Here is a 17,155-nt window from a genome sequence, read left to right as displayed (position 1 = left end):
GGGCTTGCAAACTCCTACAAAGTTTTCCAAAACGAAAAAAAAGATAACAAAAGACGCCAATGAAGCGTCAAAGAGTTTTCTTTTTGTGTGTGTCTGTCATTTAATTATGCCCTTATTGTTTATTTATTTTTGCAGAAGTAGAAATTAGATATCTCAGGTCTGCCGTGGGAAATAAATGTTTGTATTCCGGGTGCTTCTGTTCTGAACGCCGAAACTAAATCAGCTGGAGGAGGTGCGGCCCGCTGGGCACCCGACTCGTCCCTTTGCCGTCTTTCTCCTTTTCCCGCGTACTGCGTGATTCCCCGAATTGACGACGGGCACAAAGCCAGTACAGAGGTGCTGCCAGACTTAAGGTCCCACTGCGCTGTGCCTGTCACTTACATTCTGACCACCCCCACAGCAAATGAAAACTTGTGCCCTTTAACACAATAATAAAAAAAAAATTGCGTGTGATGGTATCCTGCTCGAAAATAAAAAACACTTCGAGTGCAATGAGCCGTTTCGCTTATATTAACCATTTCATTCCCGTCACCTGCCGCTCGCTAACGTCGCCTGGGCGGGGGTCTTTAGAGTTAAGACCTGGCGCTTGGGTCAGTCTCCGTTGATTTCCTTTCTGTAGCAAAAATCCAATAATTACAACCGTAATGTCCAGCTGTACGGCCGATGGCTTTCTGATCCGAGCCTTCAAATGCCATTTAAGGATTCTGAGCGGACCTCAATTATTACATCCATTCGCACCACCTGATCAAGCAACGCTCGACACCCCAGAATGACAAAGCAAGAACAGGAGTTTAGGAATTATTGCAACTGGCACACTCCATTATTCATTCCCCGGGACTGCTACAAGAATTGTAAACCGTCCCGGCCGGGTTGAACCCTCCATCCATAGTGTCCTTCAGTTATGGGCCTCCTGGCGGGCAGGGGGTAGGCTGTCCACCATCCCAGTCGGGATGCCAGTCTGTCCTTTATGGCACCTGCAAGGGTAAACTTTTAATTTGTAAGTGTAGGGACACTCGGCTGAGTCAGTACTAATATAACACAGAAACTGTCAAATGGATGATTGATGACCTTAAACCCCGCCCCAAATTCTTATTTATGAAAATATGAATTATGAAATTTATTCCCATACCAAAAATATGAATTTTGAAATTTACCCCACCCCAAAATTATAAGTTATGAAATTTATAGCATGACCCCCAAATTATGAATTATGATATGCCCCCCATCCTGACATGTAACGTCATTGTAAAAACCCCAGATTCAAAACTTATAATAGGAGCCTCTTTTAAAAAATCCACTTCTCTTGCTTGTAATACACGGCCAAACAAGCGTGCACCTTTGTGCACTTATGAAAATAATTTGAACGTTGGCCATCCTTCATATCAAAATATACAAAGTTTGTAAGGAATGCAAATGTAACAGAATGTAATGTCATTTTTATAAATCATATTTTCAGACATCATGTTTCATAAATCATAATTTGGGGTGGAGTTTAAGGTCGTCAGTCATCTGTAATTCACACCTGGTGCCATGGATCGTGGACTGTCTGACAGACAGACCTCAGTATGTGCGTCTCGGGAACTGCAGGTCTGACATTGTGGTCAGCAGCACAGGAGCGCCGCAGGGGACTGGACTTTCATACATACATCGGACTTCCAATACAACTCGGAGTCCTGCCACGTGTAAAAGTTCACTGACGACACTGCTATGGTGGGCTGCATCAGGAGTGGGCAGGAGGAGGAGTATAGGAACCTAATCAAGGACTTTGTTAACTGGTGCGACTCAAACCACCTACACCTGAACATCAGCAAGACCAAGGGGCTGGTGGTGGATTTTAGGAGGACCAGGCCCCTTATGGACCCTGTGATCATCAGAGGTGACTGTGCAGAGGGTGCAGACCTAGAAATATCTGGGAGTGCAGCTGGATGATAAACTGGACTGGACTGCCAATACTGATGCCCTGTGTAAGAGAGGACAGAGCCGACTATACTTCATTAGAAGGCTGGCGTCCTTCAACGTCTGCAATAAGATGCTGCAGATGTTCTACCAGATGGTTGTGGCGAGCGCCCTCTTCTACACGGTGGTGTGCTGGGGAGACAACATAAAGAAGAGGGACGCCTCACGCCTGGACAAACTGGTGAGGAAGGCAGGCTCTATTGTAGGCATGGAGCTGGACAGTTTGACATCCGTGGCAGAGCGACGGGCACTGAGCAGACTCCTGTCAATCATGGAGAATCCACTGCATCCACTGAGCAGGATCATCTCCAGACAGAGGAGCAGCTTCATCGACAGACTCCGGTCACCGTCCTGCTCCACTGACAGACTGAGGAGACCCCACACTATGCGACTCGGGGGGTAAACGTTAACATTATACAACGTTACTGTCTGTTATACCTGCATTGTTATCACTCTTTAATTTAATATTGTTATTATCAGTATGCTGCTGCTGGATTATGTGAATTACCCCTTGGGATTAGTATCTATCTATCTATCTATCTATCTATCTATCTATCTATCTATCTATCTATCTATCTATCTATCTATCTATCTATCTATCTATCTATCTATCTATCTAGTGCCTTTCAGTTCTATCTATCTATCTATCTATCTATCTAGTGCCTTTCAGTTCTATCTATCTATCTATCTATCTATCTATCTATCTATCTATCTATCTATCATATAGTGCCTTTCAGTTCTATCTATCTATCTATCTATCTATCTATCTATCTATCTATCTATCTATCTATCTATCTATCTATCTATCTATCTATCTATCTATCTATCTATCTATCTATCTATCATATAGTGCCTTTTCTGAGATATACGGGAAGCTGTTGTATTCACTTAGCCCGGTTCTGTCCGCTACGTCACGTTTTGTGATCGCGATTTCTGAACTCTGTCACAACCTTATGCGACCACCGACATACCGCATATGCGGACTTTGACACCAGCCAGGGGTCAGCTAGCGAGCGGCAATGGAAGACTGCAGTTCACGTTACCTGCACGTTTTCCAAACGGTACGACTATCAGGCGCTGAATACAAAGCCATACATGACACACGACATCAGACGGTACAGGAGGAGCTCGTGCAGGCGGCTATCCATCCCAGCGGCTGTTGAGTATCCATCCATTATCCGACCCGCTATATCCTAACTGCAGGGTCACGGGGGTCTGCTGGAGCCAACACAGGGTGCAAGGCAGGAAACAAACCCAGCCCACCGCAGTGTCGAGTATCCTAATGGATAAAAATTCGGACACCAGCGTCAGTAGGCTTTGCGCCCTAAGTGACCCGAACTGTTCGAGAACATTTCAATAATTATTGACCACTCTGATGCTGATCTTTGTAATCATAAAACAGGTCATTAAAATAGTAATCGACGTGAAGAATTCCTAATTACATTGCAGAATTCCGGTATTTGAGGGTCTCCTTCTCCGGCATGATTTGTCTCAAAAATTAATCAGCACATCGTCATCTCATAGCAGGCTGAAGTTTCGAGTTTGGTGTTTTTCCGTCCACCCGTTTTAGCTCCAGACCGTCTTCAAGAACCTGTGCCACACACAGACAGACAGACAGACAGGCAGACGGACAGCCACACGGACGGACACACCCATCATGGAGCTATCAGGGGACCCTAAAACAACGAGATCCCTCGAAAACCGGAGATTGACATTTTTGACGATTATAAAGCTTTCGCGCCCCACACACAGATATAAGGTTATGGTGGGTGTGAGTACAAAGCAAAAACATGTCTAGCTGGCGTCACAGCTGAAGGTCCTCCATTGAGGAGAGCAGGGCGGTGCTGGGCGGCTGACATCTTTCATGAAACACTTTCTGCTTTTCTAAGACGCCGTGTGTCGTTTGCCGGGACAGAAGTGAAGTTTAGAGCTGTCGTTGCGCGTCTCTGCAGTTCATTGATGGATGGAGTGGCATTTCAATGACCTTAGATTCCTAATTGTGTGAAAACAACAGGAGGATTAAGGCACAATTTTCAAAACAAATATTTGTTTTTATACCGTTAATGACCCCCACCACCATATTTGTTTTTATACCGTTAATGACCCAAACCACCACCTCTTACCTCGCGCACGTCTGACCAACCCACCCAGCAGGCACAGTCGGCCCCAGCCTGCCCACCAGACTGGATGGGTTTCTTTAAAGCTGAAGATCAAAATGAAATGCACGACCAGCAACTGGTGTGGAGCTGTTGCAGTTTCAGTCAGTCTTAAAACAATGAAAACATTCCAGAATGAAAGATTTAGGGGTCTGGAGTAGGGGGGCAACCGTGATGGAACTGGGAGGGACATCAGCACCAATCTGCTGTGCTGTACGCCAGCTTAGCCACTTTGACACGACTCGGCGTTCAGTTACACGGAGGACCGCTGGGGCCCGTCTGCTCGTCACCCGTCCGAAAACGAAGGCGGTTAAGCGGTTAGCGGATAATCAGAAATAAAAACGAAGACCAAATCACCTCAGGTGTACCCGCAGTTGCCGCGCACTGTGAAGGTCCGGTTAGTCCCGAGGGTCAATTGGCAAACTGGTTTGTTTTTCTTGAAGTGGGCAGATGTGTTGATGGTGCCCTCTAGTGGTCAAGCTGTGGCGCACTCTAGTGGTGGGCATTTCAATTCAACTGACCAAAATCGATTCTTTTGAACTGCCTGTTAAAGTGATGGAGGCGGGCGGATACATGAAAGTCTAAGGGGGCCGGGCCCCCCTCTGATCGCATCATGAATATATAGCTTAATAATTTGTGCATTTTATAGATATATACATTGTGGAGATTCAGCCCGGCTACAGACAGACACTGAGACACACAATGTCCCAAAAACACACACCCTCTACAGCACACACAATGCTAATCAGCCACAATAACTCAGTCCTTTCTTCTCTATTTTCTTTTGTTTTGTCTCTTCTTCTGCCGCCTCCTCTCTCTCCCACAAGCTCGGTCCTCTGCCTCCCGACTCTGGCTCCTCGAATGGAGTGAGGTGGCCCCTTTTATATCGTGCCCAGATGTGCTCCACATGCTCGTTGATGGTCTGCCAGGAAGTGCTGCAGTCCATGGTTCTAGAACTATCCGGGCGCCCCCTGACGGCCCATGTGCCCCAACAGGGTTGAGCTTCCAAGCGCTGTTCCCCAACACCCTCTAGTGCTCCTGGGAAGATACTGCTCCTCTCCTGGTCTTTCCATTCCCCAAGTGTCCCAGCCGTCTGCCACAATACATATATACTCCCTGGCCCTCAAGTGTCAGCCATGCACTCCTGTAGGGGCCAAACCCGACCACCCGCCTTCGCCCTAAAGCACCGGCTTTGCCTCGGCCCTGTCCCCCTCTGTTTCTTTGTTATTTCTGTTTAACTTGTGTCTTTTCTTTCTCTTGTCGATTCCTTCCCTTTTCGTTTTTCCCTCTCGCACTCAGGCTCTCCTTTATACCTCCATGGGCCCGCCGTCTGCAAAAAGTCAATGAGTTATTAGAACTGACCGCTCAGTCACGTGGGGGCACAGTCAGCCCCAATCCTCCCATTAAACATCGACAGCATTTATTTAAAAATCAGGCATCGCCACGAGCCCCGCTATACCACACGGTGGGACGCAGAACTTGGGGGAGCGGCCATTGTGGAGTTAGTCAGGTAAGCCGGTCTACATTAAGAACCCAGTGTGCCATACTTGTGCACCCCGGGCCCACCAAGTCCTTATAACAGTAGCGTATTGTGACCCCCTGTGGAGCTGAAGCCCCCGTTGTGGTCTGATGCCATGTTGGGCTGTGGGAAAAATTCCTCGTCTCTAAGGTGAGCACCATTTCGAAGGAGTCTTTTGAAACACCATATCTGTCGTGTGACATTTGAATATTCAAAACTGAATGCGCGTCCATAAAAGCGTCTTTGTTCGGGCCTTAAGCGCTGGAAATCGGAGGGTCCTATTGATTGCAGTTCGCTGCCTCTCATCTTCAGATTTGATACAACGAGCGACGATTGCTGGACTCTGTCAGCACAAACACAGAGCGTCGCCTGTTCTTCTGTGCCTCTCAGGAGACGCCCCACTGCCTAGCGGGTTCAGCCGGGGAGTGGCGCTCAGATCGGTCATGGTGGCACTGCTGACGGTGCGCTGGCATTATGGGCTCGAGGATGTCCGTGATTGGGGAGCTTCACTGATAACTGAAATGGTGAACTGAACTCCGACTGGGACAGGGTGAGAGTGATAACCCGAAACGTGATATTCGGTGTTAAAGACTGACGAAGATCGGCTCCTTAAAGACAAGTGTTGGCACACATTTTCCAAAACTTGGCCCATTTGAGAGAGAGATTTTAGCAAAGGAAACAGGTTCTCTTTTTCTTTTTAAAATGTAACAATTTTACAAGCTGGCATGTCTCAGAGAAGCAGCTCAAATATCATGTTCTTTCCATCCATGCTTGTTTTATATCTCACCCATTGTATATAATGCCTGCCTAAGCAGACATCTGCCAGTCAGTAAACATGGCACTCCCTCTCTGTTTGACCATTTTATATAAAGAAAGACAAAGCTCTTTCTTGATTCTTTACCATGCGAATTACTGATCATAATACATGTGCAGATATATATTATACGTACTGTACATTACTTTATGATTTACACACGCTGTGCTTCCCATCAACGATGGGTTGAAATCTAACTAATCAATGCAGACTGCACCATTTATTGGAATGTATTTTGAAATGCATGTAGTAATAAAAGGCGTCACATTTGTCATTCCAACAGATGGCACATCACAGACAATTGTATTAATACAAAGCATTATATTAATCATTCCAACAGATGGCGTATCACAGACATTTGTAGTAATAAGATGCATTGCATTTGTCATTCCAACAGATGGAGCATCTCAAATGTTTGTAGTAATACGGTGCATTATACAATACAATACAATACAATACAGTTTATTTCTGTATAGCCCCAAATCACACAGGAAGTGCCACAATGGGCTTTAACAGGCCCTGCCCTCTTGACAGCCCCCCAGCCTTGACTCTCTGAGAAGACAAGGAAAAACTCCCAAAAAAAACCTTGTGGGGAAAAATGGGAGAAACCTCGGGAAAGGCAGTTCAAAGAGAGACCCCTTTCCAGGTAGGCTGGGCGTGAAGTAGGTGTCAAAAGAAGAAGATCAATACAATACAATACACAGAACAGAACAAATCCTTAATACAGCATAATAATAAAAATTTTAGAAGTACGGAGCAGAATTTAACAGTAGATGATATCACATAATAAGATTTGGATATTTTTAGAGTCCTGGAGACCTCATCCATCAAGCTGCCTCCCCATTTGGCCATTCCACGGCTGAAACGTTGCTCGGCCAGCCAATCCGATGAAAGGACCCCTTTTTCCCATGATCCCTGTGATCCTCCATCAGGGATGACTTTACCACAGGCAGGCAAACAACTTGTCAGGTGGGCCCGTGACACCAATTGCCAGATTTGAGTACTGAGAACAGAAACAGAATAGGTGAGGGTTAGTAACCATTTATAACAGTCATGTTACTGATGTTTTAGTGCTAATGACTAACAACAGAGATGCAGTCTGTACATTGCCGGGGCTCCCACCCACATACACATTATATCTGTCATTCCAACAAATGGCACATCACAGACAATTGTAGTAATTCAATGCATTGCATTTCTCATTCCAACAGATGGTGCATCACAAACATTTATAGTAATAAAATACATTGAATTTCTCATTCCCAGTATTGCTACAAATGTTTGCGATGCTCCATCTGAGGTCTGAAAACTGGTTGAAAATTTGAGTAGTGACCCTACACTGTTCTAACCACATGCCCCTAATGCACCATAGGCAATCCTGACACCAGACTGGAACGATCCCAATAAGGGGCACCAGTCCAAGGCAGGGCCCATTCACGTGCACCCCAGAGGAGCCCAATGCAGAGTTACCAATTAACATGTAGAAAGTAATCTCATGCAGATACAGGGAGGATATGCCAACCTGGCACAGACTGGATCCATTAGGCGGCTGTGCAAACCAACCGCTGCACCTGCCAAAATCCCACTTGGCTTCATTTCATGTTTTTCAGGATTCATTGCCGGAGCTCCCACCCACATTCATTAAAACCTGAGGCAAACGCAGAGTTTGCAGTCAACCCAATCCACAGGGGTTGAGTGTGAGGCCTGAAGTCAGTTCGCTCGATCCATGAGGCATTGGTGTTGGTATATAAAATGAAGACGTAAGTGCCACACCACCGAACGCACACACACACACATCTTCACTGAACCTCAAATGTTGAATTCGCTTGGAGCTTTGTAATGAATATTACATTTATTACAATGGCTAATGCTGGCTACCGTTTCCATGGCTACTGCGCGGACTGTTTTTGCCGCAGAGATCCAACTCTTCAGAAAGGATGGGCAGGCACTTCTGCCAACGGCTATGAGGTGCGTCAGCAGTGCCAGGATCTCGTTGCCGTTTCTCGCGCTCCCACGGGCTCATTTGCTCCCTCTGGCAGTGGGAACCCAGCGACGTCAGCTCACCAGAGGTTATCCGGCTGAAGGAGCCCCGCCAAATCACTTCCCCTCTCAGAGGTGAAACGGCTTTACCTTTCCTCCCTAGAGGCAGACGTTAATGTCGAGAGCTGCAAGCTGCACATTAGTTCAGTTTCTGCAGAGTAACTACGTGCCACGGTTCATCTTTAATGGTATTGTTTGGTTAGGTTCTTTGCACTTTACTATTTTATTTACCTGACATTTTCATACAAATTCCAAATTCAAGTTTTCACAAACTTGTAGGCTGTGAGATCTGAGTGACTCCCTAGGTCTGGAGATTTGAGCTGGTAGTCTCGTGAATTGCAATATAAACCTTTAATTGCTAGGGGGCTATATTGCCTATCCATCTTAGTAAAAGGACATGTGTCTGTGTGTCCATCCAGTCGCTATGTCTCTTTCATTCCATCACAAACATTAGTAGTAATAAGATGCATTGTATTTGTCTTTCCGACAGGTGGCGCAATTCAAACATTTGTACTAATAAGATGCATTGTGTTTGTCATTCCAACAGGTGGCACACATCTTAAACATTATCACTACTATTACAAATCCCATCCCAAATGGCATTCAGAATTATATTTGTTTGTGATGCACCGTCTATCGGAATGATAAATGCAATGCAATTTACCGCTACATGCGTTACAAAATACATTCTAATAGATGGTACACTGCAAATGTTAACGCTAATGATAACAAGCAATAAAGACAACAGTAGTAGCGGATGTCCTGTACATCGATAGAAGATCAGAAGGCAAAGTCTGGACAGCCTGGGGGTAGATGCTGGTACAGAAGCTGGCAGAACTGTGCCATCACCTCATGGACGGGTCTCTATGATGTCTGTATGTTTTTTCAGTATTCAAATGACTCTTCGTCCACTTGCTAAATCTACCTCAATAAAAGGACTTGTATCTGTGTGTTTGTCTGGTTTCTGTGTATCTGTTATATGCCATTTGGAATGGGATTTGTAAAAGCAGTGTTAATGCTTATTATAATACGCCACCTGTTAGAATGAAAATGCAATAAATTTTATTACTACATGTACTACAAAAGATATTCTAACAGATGGTGCACTGCAAATGCTAGTGTGGGTGTCTTTACAAAATACAGTAAAAAAAATAACTAATAGCATTAAAGGAACACTTCTGCCAGGTGTATTTTTTTTACTGTTGTTTACCCTGTGCTGTTTGTAGTAATGCTCAAGAAAAATGATAATTTTGTGTTTTCAAGGAGAACGGATATAACATAACTGCTGACACAATGAGGTGCCCGGTGCTGACCAACAGCAAACAATATCAAAATGTCAGTTAAAAAAAAATCAAAATTAGTCATGTTGCATAATCCACCTGTCAGTTATCTAGTCATATGCCCACAATGTTTAAAATGTGTACATTATTTTTACTAAAGTATTGTTATACAAGCTGTGCTACCCGAGTAAGACAGGTTAACATCTAAATAATCGACACAGACCTCGGCATTAACATTTGCAGTGCACCATATACAGGAATGCGTTTTGTACTGCATTGCAGTTGTCACTCCAACAGGTGGCGCATCATAAACCGCTGCAGTAATAAATACAAATCATTACTTCAAACTATTTTTGATGCGCAACTGTTGTCATGTCAAATCGAATGCATGTGTCTCTGTTATATGTCCTTTGGTAAGGGATTCGTAAAAGCAGGGTTCATGTTTCTGAGGCACCATCTGTTGGAATGACAAAGGCAATACATATGTCCATGTTATATGCCATTTGGTATAGGTTTTGCAAAAGCAGTGTTGTGGTGTTATTTGTGTATTTTGTGAAAGTGAAGGAGCTACATAGATAGACAAATAAGTAAATCATCCGCTCTCTCTCTCTCTATATATATATACATGCATAGATCTATTATACTATTTCCCATTAATCGATTTAATAGATATGTAGACAGATTAATTGGAAAGGCACTATATATCTATCGCCTTTTCTATCTATCCATTGTTATATAGTGTCCTTCCAATTAATCTATAGGAAATGTTGATAGATAGATTAATAGGTAAAATAGATAAAAAGATAGATAGAGGGTGGATCTACCATTTGGGCATTCTGAGTGTGTGCTTTGGGGTCCTTCTATCTGATTCTCTTGGACCACTTGTGAAACAATCCACACACCAAAAACAAAAGTGGAAATTGCTGTGCAACATTAAATGACATTATTTAAAGTCCTCTCTGTTAAGGAGCCATCCATCCATCCATTTCCCAACCCGCTGAATCCGAACACAGGGTCACGGGGGTCCACTGGAGCCAATCCCAGCCTACACAGCGCACAAGGCAGGAACCAATCCTGGGCAGGGTGCCAACCCACCGCAGCTGTTAAGGAGCTCTGTTCAATAAGTCACCTAGGGGCTTGTGGGGGTCTTAAGCTGGTTTTGGGTAGACAGCACTAGCACTGCAATTCACCTCAAGCCATACAGAAATATCATAACCAACAATAACCCCCCAAACATTGTGCCTTGGCGCAGATCCAGTAGTGGCCATGTCACATTATGTGACTTTTGCATCGATTTTCAGCTGCAGCCTTTATTTAGTTAATCTTAGTGAGTAGTGGCAGTCAGTGGCTCCCATGAAGCAGGTCACCTAATGTGATGGCCCCAGTGAGTGACTCTCTTTAGTCTTCAGTTGCAGGGGCGGGGCTTTGAGGACTGACAGCCAATGAGTGCTCATCTGGAAGTACAATGAGTGTAACACAGTGATGAGGAATATGCAACATGGAGGCTTTGGGCCTGACAAACACAAGAGAAGATTGTCAGTCTGATGTTTCCCTTCTGTCGTGGTGTGTAAAACACAAGACAAGTGAAAGTGCGGAGATTGTGGCTCTGAACACTTCGTATGGCGCTGATGGTGTCAGGCAGCACGCTATTGGCTGGCGCAGAAAGTGGCAGGTGCGAGTGCACCGGACGGTTGGCACTCGGTTGGTAAGGTTGACCTGCCCAGAGATTTTTCAGTCATTTAAACTGAGATGATCCAGAGCCACGATCAGCAATTCTGCAAGTCAGCAAATCTGACATACCCCCTGACTAGAAGTCACCTAATGTGACAATCAGCTTCAGACTTTGGAAGGTGACCACCGTCCTGTAAAATCCTCATAAGAAGAGCTGGGCTAGCCCTGTTTAAATTCACCTTGCAATTGTTGTGCTGATGAGCCTCAGTTGAATGACACCATTGAGCTTTTAAGGCCTAAGAGTGGAAGAGGTGGGGCCAGAGATGGGGTTTGAGGCGGGGCCGGGTGGGGTTTGGGGCGGAGTCACAGTTTTTCATAGGGTGTGAGACACTGGAACAGCAAAAGCCTTCCCCCAACCAGCCAGCCACCCACCAACCAACCAGATCGGACCCCATAAAAAGGCCCATTCCAGCCATGCAGCTGAGAGTCCTTGGAAAGCAGGGTCTTGTGAGGACCACCCATTTCCCCATGTGATGGTTTTACTGGTTTTAATCCATCCTCCCAAGTTCCAGATCAGTGACCCACAACCGGCTGTCATTGTTCCATACGCCGATCATCCTGCCCACCTCGGCTTTTCACTCCGCGCCTGGAAGTGCTGGAATTCAGCAGTGCAGGGGAAGCAGTTGCAGGAAGCCAAGGTCAAGAAGTGCGCTGGGAGAGAGAAGTTCACTTGAAAGCCCCATAAATTCTCTCGTTTTTTTTTTTTTTGCAATTTCATGCACACACACATAAAAAAAAATCTTAATTTTAGAGCCAGCACTGAAGCAAAGACAATGAAAATGATTTAAAACTCAGTAAGGCAGCCAGCTATTTAGGTCATGGCAGCCCGCCTTTTCAGCTCTGGAACGACAGCAGGCTGGCACAGTTCCTTTTCTCATCTCATTTTACCTCTAAATCTCAAAACTTGAACAAATGGCCTCATTTTATTGCTTTGGCAGGGTGGAGTAGGAAGGTATAACGCCACCCGCAGGCCACCATTGGTCAGGGTCACGCGACCAAGAGGGTCCTGTGATGGACTGGCAACTCATCCTGGGTTGGCTTTCTCATGGGCAATGCCAGGTCCTAACCCTAATTTCAATATCTAGAACAGAATGGAGCTCTTGTAGTCAATGGTGGGCATTGTTATGCGGTGGGCTTGTTTGTCGATTTTCCTGACGTTTTTGTTACGTTTTTCTGTTCTTTGTTTTTTTTTTTACATACCATTTTGGGAGTTTTGCAGATGTTATGCCAACTGCTGGGGCAGGCACAGCTGAAGAGATGGATATGACCAGGAGAAGAGAACACTAGCCCTTATGATTGTTCATTTTATTTACACGCGTGGTAAAAAATAGAAATCAGGCAGAGAAAGGTTCGGGGATGGCCACCCCGGAAACTGAAAAATCTGAACATAAAACAAACGCGTCTTCACAAAACTAACTAACAGGAAGAGCCTGGGCTCTAAATATGGAGGATAGAGGAAGAGGTGGAGTCAGGGAGGCTGGAACTGGAACTGACAGGGCAGGCAGATGGGTTCTGGGTAACAGAAGTGACGTCATCAGTGGGCGGACCGTTGGTGATGTCACTGAGAGGCGTGGTCTTCGGCTGGTCTGCAGAGGATCAAGAGGAGTAAGGATCAGGTGACAGCGCCAACTCCTGGTCAGGCTGCAACATAACACTAAATGAGCCAGTAAACCGTCTGCCATGACACACAATATTCGGACCCTCTTGTAATGCATTTTTTTTTTTTATACTTGTATTGTTTTATTTGCCTCTTGGTGCTGTGCTGTGATGCCAGTTTGTGCCACCTTCTGGGTTGTATTTCTTGGTTATTGTTTAGTTTTGTCAAAATGCCTGCCATGGCAAATCAGCATGTCACGCGATCCATTCTGGGTGACGTTTCATAGTAAAAGGCTCGAAATGATGGCATCCAGGGTAAAACAAGATGGTATAACACTTCAGTAACTACCATAAAACAGACTCCAATGCCAGAAACCAGCATCCCAGCTGGAATGGACCTCTGCTCCCTTACTTGGCTAGTATAACGGGTGGTCAGGAAGGTAGATGAGACGTTTCCTCCACCCAGCCAGGAGGTGGACATGAAGGAGCACTGTGGCAGCTGGCCATTTCTTGATCGGGGTGGGGGCAGTGGGAGACGGCATACACTGGGTGACAAGATGGCAGTTGTGCTCCCATAGGTTTGCCCTGTTGGGTTCCATGGAGGCCAGCAGAGGGAGCTGTTGGAAGTTGAAACCAGACCTGGAAGTGCCACCTAGAGACAATGGCTTGGGCAATGAGGTGACTCACAGGTCACATTTAAAAAACAGAGGGCCCTCCACTGTGCCCAGGGTGTTGGAGATGGCAGAGAAGGACAAGACTCACCTGGGAGGAGAGGAGGAGAAAGAAAAGGAAGCGAAACAAAATAAAAGGGTTGGACTGTGCCCTGCTGGGCAGCCTGTCCGGGGTATTCTTGTGAAAATAAAATAAACTAGCCAACCCGCGGCGTACCATACGCCGCATAATCAGGCCGCTTTTTTAATGATTTTTAAGCACAGGGAGAAAATTAACATTTGAAAAATCGGTAATGTAATAAATCAGCAAGAAAAGCAACATTTTAACAATGCACGCAACGAACCAACACACAATCGTCCGTGACTGACAACTGGCGGACCGCCATCGCTCATGTGCCCACCTCCATCTCGTCACTCGAGTCGTTGTCGTCTTTGCACAGTCCAGATGTACCTGTGACTCACGTAGACTTTCCGTGTTCCTGCAGGAGCATCCAAGAAGACGCACGTTTGTCGCGGATGCGAATTGCTGTATGTAGTTTGTTATGGTGCACGCGGTCGTGCGTCGTAACCGAAATCTCGGTTTTTAAAGACTGCCGACTTCATTGTGTTTTAACCTCAGTTGTAAAGGATTGTTTTGAGGACCCCATGGGATACCCCTCGCAAACCGTTTAACACGCTGCATATGGCGAGTCACCTCCGCGAGAAACATGCCTCTATGAACAGTCAGTGTGGCCTCTACGACAGACGAATATAAATGACGCCGTTTTCTCTGTGTCGTCGCGTCTAAGTTGGTGGGCGTGGCTCTGCAAGTTGTCGTCGTATCCAATGGTCTTGGAGTTGGTGGGCGTGGCTCCTTCCGGCGTGCTTTCCATGGGTGTCTTGCCTTAGTGAATTATATATATATAAATTGTGATGGCCTTCATGTAGATGTGTCTGTGGGGTTTGGGACTCAGTGACGCCCCCTAGTGGCCACTTTGTAAATGTAATACAAGTTCCAGAATTGGCTCCAATTAGCCAACCAATGCTTTCAGGTCATTTCTAATCAGTTTATTTTTTTTGGGGGGGGGTTTAGGGGAGGCCTGCAGCCATCCTCTTTAAAGGACCGGGTGCACATATATTGGCCTGGACCATGGCTGAAGCCTCATGGAGCCCCTGAGTGACCTGGGGACCACCACTGGCCACCTTTAATATCCCATCTCTGACCTTCTTTCTAGGCAGTGGTTCAGTCCAACTCCTGGTCAGCCCAGCAAAACCCCCCATCTCCACAGTGGCCCAAAGCAAGTCCTGGATGGGAGGAATGAGCTCTGGAAGTGCACCTCAGCACCTTGATGTCCTTGTTTTTATTCCCAATTAAATGTCACTTTGTTGTCATTTCAAGTTGTATGTTTGTATGGGTTATGTTGGCTTTAAAAAAAAGCAATTGAATAGAAAACAAAGTAGGATGGTGATATAAGCTAAACCCTGTGGGCGACACCAAAGTGGGTCTTCACAGATCTCTTCAGCCTGTGGTATTTCAGTGCAGCGTCGATTAGTTTGAGTACACCATAGAACACATGAACCGCGGAGAGTGCGTCCTAACATCGTCAAATGGTGTCACATCGAGAAGGGGTCCAGCTACAGATCTCCAAAGGTGTGCGATTCAGAAGCTTTACTAAATGGCCAATCAAATTTCATTTTTATGTCACATGATTTGCCCAGCAAAGACTCCAAGCAGCCTCTGGCAGCACTACATGACACACCCACTCCTATGGGACACGCCCACTACTACTATGAGACACAGCCAATACCACTATGAGACATGCCCACAAATATGAGACACGCCCATTATCACTACTGGGAGACACGCCCACTCAACAACAATAACATTTATTTATATAGCACATTTTCATACAAACAGTAGCTCAAAGTGCTTTACATAATAAAGAATAGAAAATTAAAAGACACAATAAGAAAACAAAATAAATCAACATTAATGTAACATCGAATAAGAGTAAGGTTCAATGGCCAGGGGGGACAGAAAAACCAAAAAAAATCTCCAGACGGCTGGAGAAAAAATAAAATCTGTAGGGGGTCCGAGGTCATGAGACCGCCCAGTCCCCTCTGGGCATTCTACCTAACATAAATGAAACAGTCCATTATCACTACTGGGAGACACGCCCACTCTGATGAGACACGCCTACTACTGTTAGTATAAGCCACACCCACTACTATTAGTGGACACGCCCACTACCACTAGGAGACACACCTACTACTATGTGACACACCCACTCAACCGTCATCATTAGACTCCTGAGTCAGATGACCCCGACCCTAACCGTAGTGCCAGGAGGTTTAATGAGAACGACGTGTGAGGTACCCGCCAGTACCCGGGTGTGTCACATCACATGACAGCTCACCTGAGGTGTCCCATTTGATTGATCTGTGGAGGTCTGCAGCTGGACTCTTGTAGGTGGTACATGTGCAGGCCTGGTGTGACCCCCGACTCTCTTTGCTTTGCAAGACTCCTGCAGTCACCCTGTGCCACCCCCCTCCCCATTCTTCTTGATGATGCTGGCCCTTGTGATCGGTTCTGCTCTTTACTAATTGTTCTGAATCTCTTTCTTTATTGCAGTGTGGCGATGGAAGAGACGGAGTTGTACAAGCAGAGGCTGTTAGCCATTGCCGTGAGTACCCACTTTTGAATTTTTAATTTTGAAATCATCTCTGCTGGAGAATTAGACCTGGACTGGTCCAACATCATTCATTGCAGTGGCTTATTGTGTGAAAGCCGCGGGCACAGAGAACGGCACTGGCAGAGGAGTCTCTGCCCCTCAGAGTGTTTGTCTCAGTGGGCTCATCCTTGTGCCTCGTACGCAATTCTCTGCATTTTTTTGCAGGTCTCTTTTACTTTCATTCTCTTTATTAAACTCCATCCGTCTTCCTTTTAGCAGGTCTTGTACTCTTTTGCAGCAAAGCTCAAATGATAAATGCACATCCGACTTTGTGCTCACTGTGCCACTTGTTCTCCACTTCAGTCCCGGGACCAACTATGGCTGCTGCACCTTTTATGTCGCCGCCATCCTCTGCTTACAGTTGGACTTTGAATTTTTCATGTCCCAGTTTCCATGCTTTGCTGTCAATCCTAAAATGACATGACAGACATTTCAAACACAGTGTGGCCTGCAGGGGGCGCACTAGCTTCCCCCCAACCCAACACAGACAGACACTAGGCACAAGTCCAACAACACGAATGGCCTTTAACCAGCTGTGGGAAATGAGAGCTGTGGGAAACACTTTCCAGTCGTTTCCCACCAATGCACTGCACAATAAAGCACTCAGCACTTCATCGTCAGTCTCCTCTCTTTCTCTTCCTCTTCCTCTATCTTTATCCTCCACCTCCCAACTCGGGCATC

The 17,155-nt window shown here is 45.8% G+C and overlaps 1 protein-coding gene across 1 annotated transcript in view; it reads left to right on the top strand.

The window, feature by feature from the left end:
* The window catches only part of palm3 (paralemmin 3), a 65,544-nt gene that overhangs the window by 21,421 nt on the left and 26,968 nt on the right, over positions 1-17,155 (top strand). Inside the window, exon 2 of the mRNA XM_039772552.1 lies at positions 16,375-16,426. Within this exon, the coding sequence (XP_039628486.1) occupies positions 16,382-16,426 (45 nt within the window). The 5' untranslated portion in view covers positions 16,375-16,381. The remainder of the gene's footprint in view (positions 1-16,374; positions 16,427-17,155) is intronic.

Source organism: Polypterus senegalus, chromosome 12 (assembly GCF_016835505.1).
Source record: "Polypterus senegalus isolate Bchr_013 chromosome 12, ASM1683550v1, whole genome shotgun sequence".
Lineage (NCBI taxonomy): Eukaryota > Metazoa > Chordata > Cladistia > Polypteriformes > Polypteridae > Polypterus > Polypterus senegalus.
This window is presented reverse-complemented; position numbering and strand designations above follow the sequence as displayed.